At 29.7% G+C, this 17518-nt stretch overlaps 1 protein-coding gene across 1 annotated transcript in view; it reads right to left on the bottom strand.

Annotated features, from left to right (window-relative positions):
* Nucleotides 1–17305, bottom strand: part of LOC117178545 (sodium-coupled monocarboxylate transporter 1-like) — a 30574-nt gene extending 13269 nt beyond the window's left edge. The window contains exons 1-5 of the mRNA XM_033369976.1: nt 17171–17305; nt 14343–14686; nt 11156–11381; nt 6027–6094; nt 1691–1986 (exon numbers count right to left, since the gene is read on the bottom strand). Of these exons, the coding sequence (XP_033225867.1) occupies nt 1691–1986; nt 6027–6094; nt 11156–11381; nt 14343–14675 (923 nt within the window). The 5' untranslated portion in view covers nt 14676–14686; nt 17171–17305. The remainder of the gene's footprint in view (nt 1–1690; nt 1987–6026; nt 6095–11155; nt 11382–14342; nt 14687–17170) is intronic.
* Between the last annotated feature and the right edge of the window lie 213 nt (nt 17306–17518).

Raw genomic sequence — 17518 nt, 5'->3', positions numbered from 1 at the left:
ATTTCGCTGGAAGCGGGTGCAATTTTTCAGATTAGCACCCGCTCCCGGCGAAATCCTGCGGTTGTCCTTATGACAAATTTTTAATTATATATATATACACACACTATATTTTAAAAAGTATTCAAATCTTTGTGATAGATATGAGAAATGAATAAAGTCTTGTGAAGTCTTTTAAATCTATCCGAAATCTTTGAGAAATCTTTGGGAAATCATTCAAACCTTTATTCAACCTTTGAGATCTATATGAAATCATTGAGAAATGATAGAAGTCTTTGTGATATCTTTTAAACCTTTGTAAAATATTTGAAATCTTTGTGAATTGTTTAAGAATTTTTGAAAATTATTTGAAATCTTTGTGAATTCTTCAAAAATCGTTGTGAAATAATAAAAGTCTGTCTGAAATCTTTGAGATTTATTTGAAATCTTGGTGATTTCTTCAAAAACCTTTACGAAATATTTGAAATCTTTGTGAAATCTTTGTAAAATCATTGTAAATTATTTTGAAATCTTTGCAAAATATATGGAATCTTTGTTAAATAATAAAAAATTTTCTGAAAACTTTGCGAAATATTTGAACTGTTCGTGAAATCTTTGTGATATCTTTAAAAATCTTCATGAAATATTTTAAATCATTAGAGAATCATTGAAAACTTTCTTCTATCTTTGAAATCTATCTTCAATCTTTGTGAAATATTTACGAAATCTTTGCAAGATCTTTGTGAAATGTTTATGAATTCATTAAAAATGTTCACGAAATCTTTAAAATCTTTGTGAAATTTTTGTGAACTCTATGGGAATTATTTTCAAATCTTTGCGAAATATTTTAAAAAAATTTTAAATCATTAGACATTAATTTCAATCTTGGTTCAATTTTTGAAATCTATTTAAAATCTTTGCGAAATATTTGAAATCTTTGTGAAATCTTCCAAGTGTTTGGGAAATCATTGAAATTTTAGTAAAATCTTTGTGAAACCGTTGTAAATTGTTTAAAAATTTTGTGAAATATTTTTTAAATATTCGGTAATATTTGTAAAATTATTGAAATCTTTGTGAAATCTTTGCAAGATCTTTGTGCAATCTTTTAAAACCTTTGCGAAATATTTGAAATCTTTGCCCAATCATTAGAAAATAATTGCAAGCTTTGTTCAATCTTTGAAATATATCTGAAATCTTTGCGAAATATTTAAAATCTAGAAATCCTTGGAAAATCTTTGTAAAATCCTGGAAATTTTTGTAAAATCTTTGTGAAATCGTTGTAGATTGCTTGAAAATTTTGCAAAATATTTGAGATATTTTTCAAATATTCGGAAATGTTTATAAAACTATTGAAATCTGTGTAAAGTTTTTGTGAAATATTAAAGTTCTTTGTGAAATTTTTAAAATATTTGGAAAATGATTGAAATCTTTGAGAAATAATAAAATTCTTTCTGAAAGCTTTAAAATATTCGGGAAATCATTAAAATCTTTACGAATTCTTTAAAAATATTTGCAAAATATTTGAAATCTTCGTGAAATAATAGAAGTCTTTATGATGAAATTTTTAAAATCTTTATGAAACCATTGTGAAATGATTGAAGAATTTGTAAAGTCTTTTAAATCTATCCAAATAGTACTCCGCCGCTTCTGTCAAAGATAACATTTGATAAAATCTGTAATCAATCATAAAATACGATTAAAATAAATGACTTACATTCTAACTTGACTGATATTTTCAACACTGAGGTATTTTTGAATGGAAGCTTGATTACTGCAAAACATTGTCGCCCAGTAAAAAGTTCCACCCACGACAACACTCCAAAAACTGTGCCTGACAGTGGGTGTTGGATCCATATTGAAAATTTCAATCCTATCAGTTTGCAAGTTGTCGTTCCACACAGTGGAAAATCCTCCAGCCCAAGATATTCCATATCCAGCAATTATAAGTAATGAACCCAGAAGAACAGCAGCTTGAAATGTATCGGTCATTATAACAGCCTTCATACCTCCCTAAAAAAGATTCTTTAGTTTCTAGAATAATGGACTGAGTTGAATCAAAATCTTTTTTACGAATTTGAAGTTTGCCAGGGAATGTCATGGAATATCAGGGGAAACCTGAAGTCTGGGAATTTTCGATCAAATGAGTTTGAAGTTCAGGCATCATCGATAAATTAAGTAAAGCCTTTTTCTAAAATTACCACCCCCACACCCCCGTGTAAGATTTGCTCTGAACCTTCCCCCACACATACCAAAAATTTCACTAAGATTTTGTAACCATAGGAAAGAAACATTCATATAAATTTTGTTAATTAAATAAACATGGAACCTTAATGAAATTAGATTTAGAAAAGAAAATGTATGAAGAACAAAAGAAAGTCTTACAAACTTATAATTCTATCAATTTTTTGTTTGGGAATTTATCTTCCCTGCTAAAAATTTCTGATAAAATTTTTTTTCCGAAGCTTTCCACATCTTTCAAATCCTTTCCAAAATTCGCATCCGAAATTCTATCTGAAACTATACCATCATTTTCTTTCAGAATCTCTCAGAATTGATCAAAAAGTGTCCAGTTATCATTCCGTTTCTTTCCTATCTTTTCCGAAACTGTCCCACGCGCATTTTTGTCAGTTTCTATCAGATTCTATCAGAAAACTAAATTATGTAATATTGTTATATAAATATTGTTTAATAGAACTTGTTTTGTCATGATTACGTACTTATAAATAAACTTTTAAAATAAAAATATAATGAAGGATTAGAAAGTAAAAAATTTCTAAATTTGATAATTTTATTATTAATTGTTCTTTTAAATTATAAATATTTAATAATTTTGATAGTAAGTTAGTGAAAAATTTTTGGATAAAAGGAATTGTTTTCTAAACCTTGTTAAAAACATTATTTTGTGTGTTCAAATTATCATTATTAATTTGGTATTAATAGTAATTTGTAAAAACAAAATAATATATATTATTTTTAATATTGATAATATTAATTATTAATAATTAATAATTTCTGATAACACTTGATAAAAATAAATGGGACACTTCTGATAAAATCTGATAGAAAAATAGTGGGACACTTCTGATAAGATCTGATAGAATTATATTGGGAAAAATTTTCGGAAAGCGACTGAAAAATTCGGATGCATTTTTTGGAAAGATTCTGATAAAATCTGAAAAGAATTTTTTTTCGACTGTTTCCGAATCTATGCGAAATTTTCTTTCAAAATCTTTCCGATGTTTTGGGCAGGGTTGTGGTTGAAAATTTTATTATTATGTTGAATATTTAACAATTTGGTTAAAAGTCATTCTTTTTTTATTAAAAGTTCGTCTTTTTAGGTTAAAGATGAAACATTTCAGATACTATTTTGTTTCGTTTTCGACTGAAAAATCTTTCCTGGTAGCAAATTCAGCTCTCAAGTTGAATATTTATCTTTTTGTTTTAAAAGTTCGATTGTTATCGTATTAATTTAATCTATTTTAGCTGAAAATAAAACTGTTTGGTTCACGATTAATGTATTTTTGTTTATGAGTCAGCTATTTTTGGTTCAAAATAAAAATCGTTTTTTCTTGAAAGCATTCCCGAATACATTTTTCCATCGAATACTCATTTCCTTGGTTACAAATTTAACTCTTTTGTTGAAAATTCGTTTTTTATTTTGTTGTTAAAAATGAATTTTTTTCTGAAATTGCAACTATTCTGTTTTGTGGTAAATTGATCTTTTTATACGAAAATGTAAATATTTTTTTGAAACTAAGTATTTTGTTAAAAATTAATCTTTCTTTAGATGAAAATAAATCTTCTTGGTTAAAATTTTTTGTTTCTGGTTAAAAATGAATTAATTTAGTTAAAAAGTGGTCTTTTCCGCTTTAAAGTCCAAGACTATTGTTAGAAATTAACTTTTTTGTTTAGAATTTATATTTTCGGATTGGAATCTCAACTGCTTTGTAGAAAATTCACATTTTTGGCTTATAACTCAACTTTTAGATGAAAGTTTCTTTCTTTGTTGAGTGAAAAAACTTTAAAGAATTTCGTTTAAGATCCATGCTTTTTGTTGAAATACGTCTTTTTTCGTAGAAAATTCATCTTCCTGGTTGAAAAATCATCTTTTTGGTAGATAATAAAACTATTTGATTGGAAATTTATTTTTTGGGTTAAAAAAAAATATATATATATATTTTTAACTTAATTTTTTTTTTGAAACTTTACGTATTTTTTTGAAAATTCGTCTTTATTGGTAGAAAATTAAGCTTCTTGGTTCAAAATTCAATTCTTTTATTGAAAAATTCTCTTTTTTGTTCAAAAATTAGTCTGTTTTTGTTGAATTGAACTGTTTTTTAATGAAAATTAAAATATTCAAAAATTACATTGTTTGTTAAAAATACATTTTGTGATTGAAGATTGATCCCCTAGGTTGAAAGTTTAACTCTTTCGTTTTTGGTTCAAAATTCATATTTTTTATTTGAAAAATAAACTACAGTGAAACTCTTCTATAGCGCTGATTTTGCGGCTAAAAGTGGGTGGGATCTAACTCATTATAGCCCGATTCGTTTTTGTTTGTTCACGCCTGAGTAACAACCGCAGACCCCGCACAGCTCCTGTTACACCTACCTGCGGCGCGGTGTCGATTCTTGAAAGGGCTATAGAAGAGAGGGCTATTGAAGAGTTTCACTGTATTTGGTGAAAATAATTTTTTTTAACTAAAAATTGATTTCTCTTTCCGTCGAAATGTCATTATTTTGTTAGAAATTCTCCTTAATATGTAAAAACATAATCTACTTTGTTGGAAATTTATCTTTTTGTTTGAAAAATTTCCTATTGCGTTAAGAATGCAATAACCCTAAGTTGTATTATATGTGTATGTGAAAGTGTAAGATTTTACAAACTCCCGTCCCCACTCCCGGAATCGTCCAACGTAATTTTGCGGATGAACCCTTATAAAATTTTGTACGAATCTTATGAGTAAAAGTCTTTAAAATAAATTAAAAAACATTTTTTTGCATCGACATTATTGATCTCCTAGATGTAAGGTTGTTTTTACTCCCGCGAGAAATATTTATAACCGTCAGGGAAAATTAAACATTGGTTCGGGAAAAGCCAGGGAATTTCAAAATTAGGATTTGAAAGTGACCCTTATTAACAAGAATAATATTGAAAATAATTTTTTCTAGGTAAAAATATTTAGAAGATTGGCTTACCAGAAGGAATAAAAATTCTGTTGTACATACATCTGAGACATATACAATTACATATCCCTTATGAAAAATAAGTATTTGTAAGTATTGGGTCTAATAATTTTTTCGCGAATAAGTATTGGAAAGCCAATACTGTTTCGCCATAAAAATACTGGATTCACTACTTACCCATACTTCTTTTTCATAAGGAATTATTGAAAAAAATGGAGAATTTGATATGATTTTTCAGAATCTATAATTTTATAAATCCAAATATACAATTTTCTCAATACTATGTAATTTTTTATCTGATGTAAGGCATAATTTGTTAATTCTTCTCGTGAGTCAGTCTTCTTAATGCAGTGAAAGTTCGCCTATTTTTTTACTTTCAAAAACGGTCCTTGTACGATCTTCTGCGCGTCAGTGGCTGGCCAATCAAAAATAGGCCCGAAAAGGGGAAACCTTCATTGGTTTGAATAGAATACATATTTATTGATTTTAAACAGAGCCGCGATTTTCGGCACATGCGCAGTTGAAAAAGCTGCTTACAGCGCGCGCGTCGATAAAAGGCCGGGGAAGCCAATGGACGTCATTTGACAAAAATAACCCGAAGGTCGCAGTGGAGGTGAGGTCCCCTCCATTCTTCAAATTATCCAGAATAATAATTTTGTCTACGTTAATTGTGCTACTTCTATCGTATAAGAGCTAACTCTGAATGGTTTGCAACGTTTTTAGTCAAGCGGTAGGCTACAAAAACATCGCTTAGTTTATTGTTAATTTAATAAATTTTAGGAAAGTATTTAGAGTTTTAGAAAAATGATTATTTCTAAAAAAAATTAACTTCATTAATAAACTTTCAATCTTATTGAAACTTACCTGAGAAGCATAAAAAATGCAGACTGCATAGACTAGAGTCACTGCAGCATAAGTATTTAGGGCAGTAACTGAAATACAAATTAAGCTAATTAGAATATGAGTTATCAAGAAAAGCATTAATTGACAGCAATCATCGGATATTAGGGTGGCCCAAAAATAAATTGGAATTTTCTTTTTAACTGTCAAATATGCATACCGCCCGGAAATTGTTCATAAAAAAGTAAATGCATTTTTACGTTGGCAAAAAAATTTAATTTGTAGATTCTGCATGCCCGATGAAGTTTAACATGTATTTCACATACAAAAAGGTAAACAATTAGCCATAGAGTTTGCCTCCATTTTTTGAGGGTCCCAAATAAACCATATAAGTGAAAAAGTGGGTTTTGTGTTTTTTTGGCACTAATTATGATTTTCTCGCTTTTTTCATACAAATTATTTATGACAAATCAAATAATACTTTCTGCTGATGAACAGTTGTTTATATAAATTTTCCAAACTATATATTATTGTATTGTTTTTAGAATAGAGTTAGAAAGTTGCGCTTTTCACAGAATTCTTCAACTTACTTTCAACTTTTTAATTACAGTGTGGTAATAATAATGAATTGAAATTAACAAACATAATTTTGTAACCAATTTCGAATTATTTAGAAAAATATTGCCTTTGAATAATGCTAGAAAGTTTCGGTTTTTTTTGTGAAATATTAAAAATTTTGTCCACTTTTTATTCAGAGCGAATTAATAAATAAAATAATTTATCAAAACTAATTGTTAAAACAAATTAATACTGTTTTGTAACTATCTTCTTCTAAAGCGATTCTAGATAGTTACGGTTTTTTGAAAGAAATTTTTAACTTTTTGTAACTTTTTATTTAGGGAGGTATGTAATAATTAATCAAAGATAACGAAAATTATTATTTAAACGATATATTATTGTTTATTAATATCTTCTCTGAAAATATGTGCAATTATAAAATATAAAATATGTGCAATTCCAAATTTTTGTTTTAAGTTTTTCAATAAACTATGTGTTGTACTTCAAAACGAAATTTGTATAATTAATTTTGAGACATACTCCTCCGACCTACTATTAATTATTTAATTCTTTGTTTTTATCTCTATCGTAAGATAGCCTTTTTGTTTAACTTAGAAGGTATTTATAATATATCGACAAAATTATTATAAAGATTTCGCTTTGAAAAAATACAGTACTATTTAAAAATCATTCTTGTTGGTCTTCATTTATTATTTGTTGTTAACTGAAAAGTCAAGGAAAAACTGAATATTTCAAATAAAGAACAACTATCTAGCATTACTCTAAGAAATATAGTTACAAACAATACTAAATTTTTCAAATAATTATGTTTGTTAACTTGTATTAATTATTACCTCCTGTATGAAAGTGGACAAAAATGTGGAAAAATTCAGAAAACAGCCGCAACTATAACTGCAACTTCTAATTGAGAAATTACAAATGAGTTAGAAATTTGGGACAGATCGCGACATAAGTATATTATAGAAGAAAATTCCTAAGAACAATAAGAAATTGTTTTAATATTTGATATAAGCATCAAATTATCATTCAAAAGCAGTAATTTATGCATCATAAACAACTTTTATTAAACAAGCTCTGTATGTCATTTTTTTAAAATGCAATTATTTTTTTTTGCATTCATACAAACCGGGCAAAATGCATGCAAATTCCACAACAAAAACTTGGACCACCCTATTGGATATACAAGATTTTGTCAATAACCTACATGATAAGACATTTCTTGTCAGCCAGATTTTTTAGTTTCTTCCAGAAGTTTCTCCTAGCTTTTTTAGAGGGCAACGATCCCCTCCATTTAATTCTAAATTCGAAAAAAGAAATTTCCAAATTTTTAATTTTTTTTTTATTTTAACAGATGCCGGCTTGGACTTGAAGTTTCCGATGTACAGTCGGTTAAATAAGAGCGTGGTCATTGTTGTGAGAAAATGAAAAGACTCAATACAAAAATTCTTTCAAATATTGATTTATTTGATCGAAAACTTTCATGCAAACACATTAATAGTAGGTCCAATCACCTTCAGCGTCAATAATGGGTTGGCATCTTCGAGACGAGATTTTTCGCGTATCCTTCTGAAAACGACATCCAAAGTTTGTGAATTCGGCGAACAAGCTGCTTAAAATTGCAGGGTCGGTTCTTCCCAAGCTTCATCTTCATTTGAGCCCAAACGTTTTCAATTGGATTGGCATCGGGCGACTGAGACGGCCAATCCAAAGTCACGACACCATTTTCCTCCTTCCACGAGCGACAGGCCTTGCTTCGATGTTTCGGGTCGGCACTCATTTTGGAAAAATGCTCGGTTCGTAATAAAAAGAACAGTCAGCTGATTCTCTTTCATAAAGCATGAAGGACTATACTGACCTCTATATGAAAAAAAATTACAGCATTCGCATTTACCGATCGCTAGTAATCGTGACCACGCTCTTATTTAACCGACTGTAAAATGGATAGGGAAAAATCACTTTTCTGAATTTTTGGAATAATTTCTTAGAGTTTGAAAAAATTTGATGGGAAAGTATAGGGGCTTGTAGAGAATTATCCAAAGAAGAATTTTATGTATCAGACATATAGGTTTAGCACCCCTAACACACCGCTACGATTACCTGAAAACTACCCTTAAAACAAAAAATGTCACTTCTTCATGAAATTGTCCTCTTGAAAATTAAGTTCTCGTCTTTTTTTCCCTTAAAATTATTAATATTGGTCTAGTGGAATATTGACCAATATTGGTTTATTAATTTTTAATTATGTAAACAAATTCCATTTGTTTAGAAAGTTTTTTGTAATAATAATTTTTATTTAAAAAAATGCAAAAAATCAAACACTGTTATTAAATATTTCACCAAAGAAATATTATTAATTAATAAATGTATTTAAGCAAATTCAATTTGTTCAAACAATTAAAAATTAATCAACTAATGTTAATAAATATTCCACTAGAACAATAGTAATAATTTTTAAGGGAAACAACTGATTATTAACAAAAAAAATGTAAACAAATTTTATTTGCTTAAAAAATTAAAAATTAATAAAGCAATGTTAATTAATATTCCACTAGACTAACAGTAATACTTTTTAGGAGAAAAAACGAATTATCGAGAACAAAATTATTCAAATAAATTCCATCTGTTTAAATAATTGAAAATTAATTAACCAATGATAATAAATATTCCACTATAAATCAATATTAATCATTTTAAGGGGAAAAAACACGAAAATATAATGTTCAAGAGGTCGATTTCATAAAGAATTGACATTTTTTGTTTTAAGGGTAGTTCTCAGGTAGTCGTAGTGGTGTATTAGAATTGTCAAATCTATATGTCTGATACATGAAATACTTCGTTCGATAATCCTCTACAGGCTCCTATACTTTTCTGTCGCATTTTTTCAAACCCAAAAAATTATTCTAAGCACTCAAAACAGTGATTTTTCACCATGCATTTTACATGGGAAACTTCAAGTCGAAACCCTAATGGAGCATGGTGTCGATTACAAAAAAAAGGCCCACGTCTGTTAATTTTCATATTAGTTTTTTCATAGAATGACTTTCTTTGTTTTGAAAAATAATGATAAGATGAAATTTTTGTTTTAAAAAACGTTTTAGAAGTTGTTATTTAAACAGTTTTTACGGAAATAGATAAAAAATCCTTTCGCAGAATTTAAGTGCATAAAGCTCATTTTGAAATACTTAAAGCATCAAAATATTACATGTTAATACGCAAAGTATTCCTTTAAACTTCTGATGTTATGAATTGTTTTTATAAACGTCCTTAATGTTTTAAAATTAATATATTCCTGTAACAGGACATACGGAGCATGATGCCCGAAAAATGTTATGGAGATGATAACAGTACTTGATAACAGGTGGCTAATTTAATGGACACTGTAGGAAATTCATGAATTTGTCTGTTCTGTCTAATGAAATTGGAGGTTGTTAATAATATAGTTATGCAGAGAATGAAAATTTTAAAAACTTTGAATTTAAATTTAATAATAATAATACGGTAAGTATTCACGTTTTATTCCTTTGAAATAGACTATCATGTGAAATTCGTGATTATAACCCACAAATATAATAATTACTGTTATAAAGGTTATAAATGTATTTCTATTCTTAATTATATTTCATATTTTATTGCTGTGAAAGATACCAGTATGTAAACTTTGAGTTTACGTCCTAAAAATACTGAAACTGATCGTTATGAAGTTATTTCCATTCCTAATTATCATTTCCATTTTCGAACACACTTCAAGCAAATTTCTTTATTTATTAGGGTGGTCCGCATTACAAGGGTTGAGCAATAACTCAATAAATAGGATATCCAACATTATTGACAAATGCCTGTTTTGAATTTTCGCGCCTTTGGCACCTGCCGGTAAAGAAGATATCTGTGAAAGTCAATTCCAGATATTTAGAAGCTGAATAGAATTTTCAAGGATTAGTGCGACAATTCTTAGTGCTTCTTGTTTAGTAGCTCAAATTTTCAACTCGACTATGGCGCTTCGTGTGAAAATAAGTTGGGAAATAAAAAAAGTGGCGGTAAAGTAGGAATCTGTTCACATGACCCACTCGTCACATATCCTCAAGAAGTTTTAACTAGGTTTTGCGACACACTTTGTACAAAGGTATTATTTATATTGAATAAGAAAACATTTATTTAGTGTTGATAATGTCTCGAGTGATTTTTTTCCGTTACATTATACTTTTGAGAATTATAATGTTGTAAGCTTTTTATTCTTCAACTTTCATGTTCTTGAAATAAACCTGCAGTTAGCTGATGGAGACCATCCCCATGGTATGGAGTACATTGACCGAAATACCAGACCAACGAATTAATTAAATAACGAATAGTGACGAAGCTAAAACGCGGTTTCGAGTAATGACATATGTAACCAGATAATGTGAACTTACCAAAAAATAAAGACATCAAAATCACATTTGACTTATGATTTTAAGGATATTTAATTTGAAGTTTGGCACCATACCCCCCCCCCCCCCCCCCCCCCATTAATACAAGAAACCTTATCACGCAGGTAAGTTAACTGGTATTTTAAGTAGCAAGCTTAGAAATATATTTACCATGGCTTAAAGCTAATGCTGGAGCATAAACAGCTACTGAAGTGTACCAGACCATTTGTATCATATAGAGTCCACTTGCTAAAAGTCTGCAGTGCCGATCAAATCGTATATTTAAATACTCGTAGCTTGAAGTTAGCCTTAGTTTCATATAAACTGGCAAATAAAGTTGAGACGTTATTGGAATAACTAGAATAAATGCCAGACAGGTCATCCAAAATTGCGTACCCTGAAATCAGTTGGAAAGTATATCAAACATTTTTTTAGGATTTTGCTTTCAAAGTTTCAACCACCGCAATATATTAATCAACCAGTAGTATTGAAAATAACGTATTTAGTAATTATAAGAGTTGCAAATTGTGGTGTTCTAAATTATCGAAGAGTTCAAAATTGAACATTTTCAAATTGGAATGTTTTATGAAAAAGTTTTTTAGCATAATTTCAAATTCCGATAACTAAAATTTAAAACGATAGAGATTTAAACAAAATAGAGCAACAAATATTTACAAAGTCAGAATTTCAAAATGTTGCAAGAATGAAACTCGCCTTAGCGGACAGCGTGAATAATAAGTACAGTTACGCAATTGCGTGACCGTAAAGTGGCCACATAGTGATCGCTCTATTCACTAGAAATAGAATTCATTTGAAAATTTATATTTTCGTGTAGAAAATTCACCTTTTTGTTAGAAAGTTCCTCTTCTTTTACTTTAAAAAACGAACAACTTGATAGAAAAATAAACTATTTGATTGAAAATGAAATTGTTTTTTAAAAATTTATATTTTCGGTTAAAAATTCAACTACAGTGAAACTCTTCTATAGCGTCGATTTTGGGACTAACGGTGGGTGGGAATTAACTCATTATAGCCCGGTCCGATTTTTTTTTCACGCCTGCGTGCTCGCCTGAGTGACAACAGCAGGCCCCGCGCCCCCGCGCAGCTTCTGTTACACCTACCTGCGGCGCGGCATTGATTCTCGGAAGTGCTATAGAAGGGAGGGTTACTAAAGGGTTTCACTGTATTTGGTTAAAAATGTATCTTTTTTGGTTGAAAAATCGACTAATTGATTGAAATTTGAACTAAATAGTTAAAAATTAAATTGTTAAGATTCACGTTGTGGGTTGAAAGTTTAACGATTTAATTGAAAGTTTTTTTTTTACACACATTCAGTTTGTTATCTAAAAATTTAATGATTACGTTGTTGGTAAAAAAATGTATCCTCTACAAGTTCAGAATTCCACAATTTGGTAGAAATCTCATGTATATTGTTGTAAAACCTTCTTTTTGGGTAAGACATTAATCTTTCTCGTGAAAAATTGATCTTTTTAGTTAAGGATTGAACTATTCAGTTAAAAATGTTTATTTTTTGGTTGCATTTAACGTGTTGAAAATGTTTGTTATGTTGATAATTGTTTTCGTAACTGAAAATTTAACAATTCCATGGCCATTTTTTTCTCTATCTTTTTACATTCTCATCATTTACGATTCAGAAATTTCACACCACAGTTTTTCAACGGATGTTCACCTTTTGAGACCCTCTGAATCCGCAAATACAATTTTTACGATGGCGTCTGTCTGTTGGTCCGTCCGGCCGTCAGTCCGTAAACACGATAACTATAGAAAAAATGAACGGGTCAAATCAATATTTGACACACTTTTTTAGGGTATTAAAAGAAACGAAAAGTTCATTAACCAGCCATTTTGGATAGAAATAAAAAAAAAACAGCGAATTTTGGAAATTTTTGACACCACTTCTTTATAAATTTAAAAATTCTATGTACAGATATTTATAGTATTAAAAAATACAAGCAATTCATCCTCATAACTTTTCTATAAAAAGATCATTTTCAGAGTTACAGCATTTTCAGAATTTTCAAAATCAATCGAAAATCCAAATTTTAAGCCAAAAATGCACGATATCAAAAAAAGTCAAGAGAAGGAAAACATTTCTTTTTGAAAGCCCTACATGATTATCAAAACATAATTTTGGATTTTCTTGGAACATAGTAAATCCAAGTTTTGATTGCAAAACAATTAATGAAAAATAAAAAAAATCCACTTTATCGTCAAAATATGCAGGACCGAAAAAGATGAATTAACAAACATCGTGATCCCAAAAAAGATCTACAAATTCGTTAATAATCACTTATTTAAAAAAATCCTACAAAATGTCCTAAACATTTTCTAATGGCACTTGTAATTTTGTTTTTATTTACCGTAACTACTACGCAGAAAATAGAAAATTTAAATATTCCGCCAAAAGACGCGAGTTACGTACAAATTTAAAGGAAGACTTTTAGCATATCTTGCTTTAATCATAAAAAATAATATGAAAATCAAAATCCTATTATTAGCATATAAACGAGAGATAGAGAAAAATGTCTGAAAAAAATATTGTAGTTTTTTATTTATTTTAAGGTGGTTCAGGAAACATACATTTAAAAATATCTGTTCAAAATCAAACTTGCAGCGTGAGTGTCACTATGAGAATGTGTGCCTCAAAGGCTACATAGCTTTGAGAGACTTAAAAAATTAAGAATATGAAGACGCGTAGAAATACTGCGACCTCAAAGACATCTTTTTGATAAAATTTAATTCAAGTATTCCGAATGCAAAGAATAAATATCCGAACGTGAAGCGCAAGGTGTAATTGTGCCTTGAGCGCGAAACGCGAGGTTACCCATTATCAGACGCAAAGCGCGAGATTCAACAGACGCGCGCCTCAGGCGTGCTCCATCTCGCGAATGAAGCGAGTAGTGCGTAGCGCGCTACGAGAATGTGCCCGCGAAGCGAGCAGATTTTTAGCTAAATATTCAACTATTCAGTTCCAAAATTTATTTTTTGATTTCAAAATTAACTTCATCGTTGAAAATTCATCGTTTCCGGTTTAATAGTCAAGGTTTTCTAAAATATTTGACTTTTTAGATTGAAAACTTAACTGTTTTTTTGAAAATTCTCTTTTCTAGGTAGAAAGTTAATCTCCCTTGTTGAAAATTAATTTATTTGATTTATTTTCGATGAAAGGCTTACATATCCCTAAGATATAAATTCCAAATAAATAAATGGAGAAATGCTTAATATTATAATCTGATTTCTAATTTAAATTATCCAATAAATATATTTTATCTATGAATAAATAAATGATTTATACAATATAAATTAAATAATTAATGATCATTGTAATTGATTTCACCTGTGAGTACATTTCCGCAGGATTGCCGAGCAATTCAATAGCAGTGACAAAACTGGCAGCAAGTGACATTGCCATTGGAAAAGTTCCCATTTTAGAACCTCCTAATAGAAAATCTTCACTGGTCTCTTGCTTTTTAGAAAAACATCCATAAAATGTTCCAATTAGGCAGGAAACGCCCAACATTACGCCCAATATCGTATAATCAGCCCACGAAAAATAATTTAATAAATTCGAATGTTCATTGAGACATTCTTTCTCCTCCATCATCTTAGTTCTTTGCTCAGCCGACAATGCAGAAAGAGCGAACAACAGAATTAATAGATGCAGTTGCATCTTTACAAATTCTGAAACAAAACAAAAATATTTTTAAATGGTTCAAAACTTTCAGTTTCAATGTTTTTCCTTTTTCCAATGTTTCCCTTCCGTACTTTATACGAATGAATATTGAAATAAATTACGTAAACAGAAGAGATACAAAATATAATAAATATTGAATAAAAAATAATGTAGTGTCTGCGTTATACCCTAACTAAATATGGTTTGCTTATAGACCTTTTTAAAAGTTTTTTTGAACCAGAAGCTTATACCATAAAAAGTTAGGGGATGAAGTTTCGAAAAGCGCTCAGGTCTCATTTTTTTAATACTTCGTATATTAATAAATTTTAACGTCCTGATTACAAAAATTATAGTGAACATTGGTGCAAATATGATTATCATTGGAAAAACCACAAAAGCTTAATAAAACATGGATTTTTAGGTTTAACACGAGAACGATTTAAAATTAAAATAAAATGTTCAAAAACGTTGTAAACTTCGTCAAATTACACATTTCATTTTTGAAATTTGTATTTGTAAATTGTATTTGAAAATTTCATGCTTAGCCCGGCCGAAAACGTAAGTATTCCTGTGATCAATTATTGCAGTTATATATATTTTTTACTTAATTTAATTACGTTTTTCCACCTGAAGTTGGAAAGGATTCGCAGTTCAACAGCTATTTTCTCAAAAGCTGTGCATCGTGAAGAAAAAGTGTCTAGAATAAAACCTTCATATTTTGAATTAATTTATAACTTTTGTTTCAGTACTTTTTTGAAATGTTCTGAATTTACCGAAATAAATTCGATAAATCGTGAGTTTTATGGGGTTTCCATAATTTGAATCAGCGTTTCTAAATGCATGGCCATACTCAATTCTAAAATAATCAGAGGTATTCCCTTTTGGGATCTTGACCCATTTTATATTAGAACGGAAGGCCCTGTGGTTAGTGAGTCACGTGACCAGATTCCTACCTTACCGGCACGTTTTTTATTTCCTGACTTATTTTCACACGAAGCGCCAAGTCGAGTTGAAAATTTAGGATAATAAATAAGAAGCACGAACAAAGGTAGGTCTGTTCCTAAATTTGAATAATTAAGAAAAAAGTTTTTCTTATAAATAGTTTTTTTTATTTCGTCATAATTATTGAAATTTAGTACCAGACCCGATTTCCTTAGTGCTTCTTATTTATTACCCCAAATTTTCAACTCGCTGTGGCGCTTCGTGTGAAAATAAGTTAGGAAATAAAAAAAGTGTCCGTAAGGTAGGAATCTCGTCACGTGACCCACTCATCACATGGCCTTAAACGAATTGAAAAACAATTCTGCATAGGAAGACTAAGAAATTTAATTAATAAAAATTAATGAGTTCAAAATTAAACAATACGAAATAATATGAGGTCTGTCAGGAAAGTATTCGACCTTGTTCTTTCATTTTGTACTTATTTGTGCTGTTGTTGAAAACAGATATTTAAAATTTAGCAGGACCCCTGCGAGGCTCCCTATTAAAAACCCTGCAAATCCTTAGCCGAATATTAAGCACTGTTGCGTATCTAACCACGTATGCTCGGGATTTCAGGATGACGGATCACACCGAACAAGAGCGCGCATTAAATTTTGTATGGTAATGAGTCTATGAGGACCCTCGGCATGGCAGGCCCGCAAGGACCAAAAAACCTCAAAGTGCAGAAATCGTCGTTTAATAGTGAAAGCGATAGAGGAAGGCCTCAGGGTTTGAAAAAAATATTATTTTTGACATTTTGACCAGAGAAACGGTCTGATTTCTCAAAAAATGATGACTAGGACCTTCACCGCAACAACTATTCATCGCAGCTCATTCAGCAATATCTGGTGAAACACGGCTTTACACAACTTCGGCTGTCCCCATGCAGTCTTGACCTGGCTTCCTGTGATTTCTATCTGTTTTCGAAATTGAAGTATACTCTAAAAGGAAAATAATTTTAAAAAGAGGAAATAAAACAAAATCCCACGAAACAGCTCGTAGCTATTCAGAAAGTTGAAGGATCGCTAGAAGAAGTTGGTGGCTCTCAAAGGATGTACTTTGAAGCCGATATCAGTATCCTTGACCAGAATTAACACTTTCTCCTGATATACCCCAAGGTCGGATACTGTACTTTGTAAACAAAAACTGGAATAATTAAAGAAATTAAAATGGAAACAATTTCGCAAATTCTGAAAATGTGGAGAATATTTATAAGTTTAAGGATGCGACATTCAAACAAAAAATAACATTTAAAATAGAGGAACATAAATTTGAAGAAATCGAACATGGAACAAGTGAAAATTGAAACGGTAAAGGATTTGTCAGTCCGAATTAAGCAATCTGAAATTGCGATCAACAAACAATATTTGAACAATACCAATTTTTTAAATTTGTGAAAAATATCAATTATTCAAAAACCTGAAAATGGTGTCTATTGCGAGTCGAAAACTCATAGTGCGTGTAGTGTAGATGAATTTTTTTAGTTTAATTATAAATATTAACTCCCTTACATGTTTGAATTATATTGTTGTGATGAACTCAGGTGAAAATTTCGAAGTTTTAATTCTCCTCTGTATTTTAAATTTGCAAGAGACAAAAAAGTGACTAAACTTCTTCTGTAATCTAAATTTACAACTGAAAAGTGACAAAGTGTAGAACTTGAGCCGGCGTACCCATTTTTTTGCTTATTATTTATTGCTTTCTCCGTCACAGGCAGCACTTTCTTACGCTCAGAAAAGCGGGATAAATTCAAACTCAGGTACTTTTTCAATAAGTATTTTATTCGCAAAAGAAAATAATTCTTTTTTTATATCAAATTTATAAACCTAAAAATAACGCCCCGGTTTGAAATAACTGAA

Source organism: Belonocnema kinseyi, chromosome 1 (genome assembly GCF_010883055.1).
Source record: "Belonocnema kinseyi isolate 2016_QV_RU_SX_M_011 chromosome 1, B_treatae_v1, whole genome shotgun sequence".
Classification (NCBI taxonomy): Eukaryota; Metazoa; Arthropoda; class Insecta; order Hymenoptera; family Cynipidae; genus Belonocnema; species Belonocnema kinseyi.
This window is presented reverse-complemented; position numbering and strand designations above follow the sequence as displayed.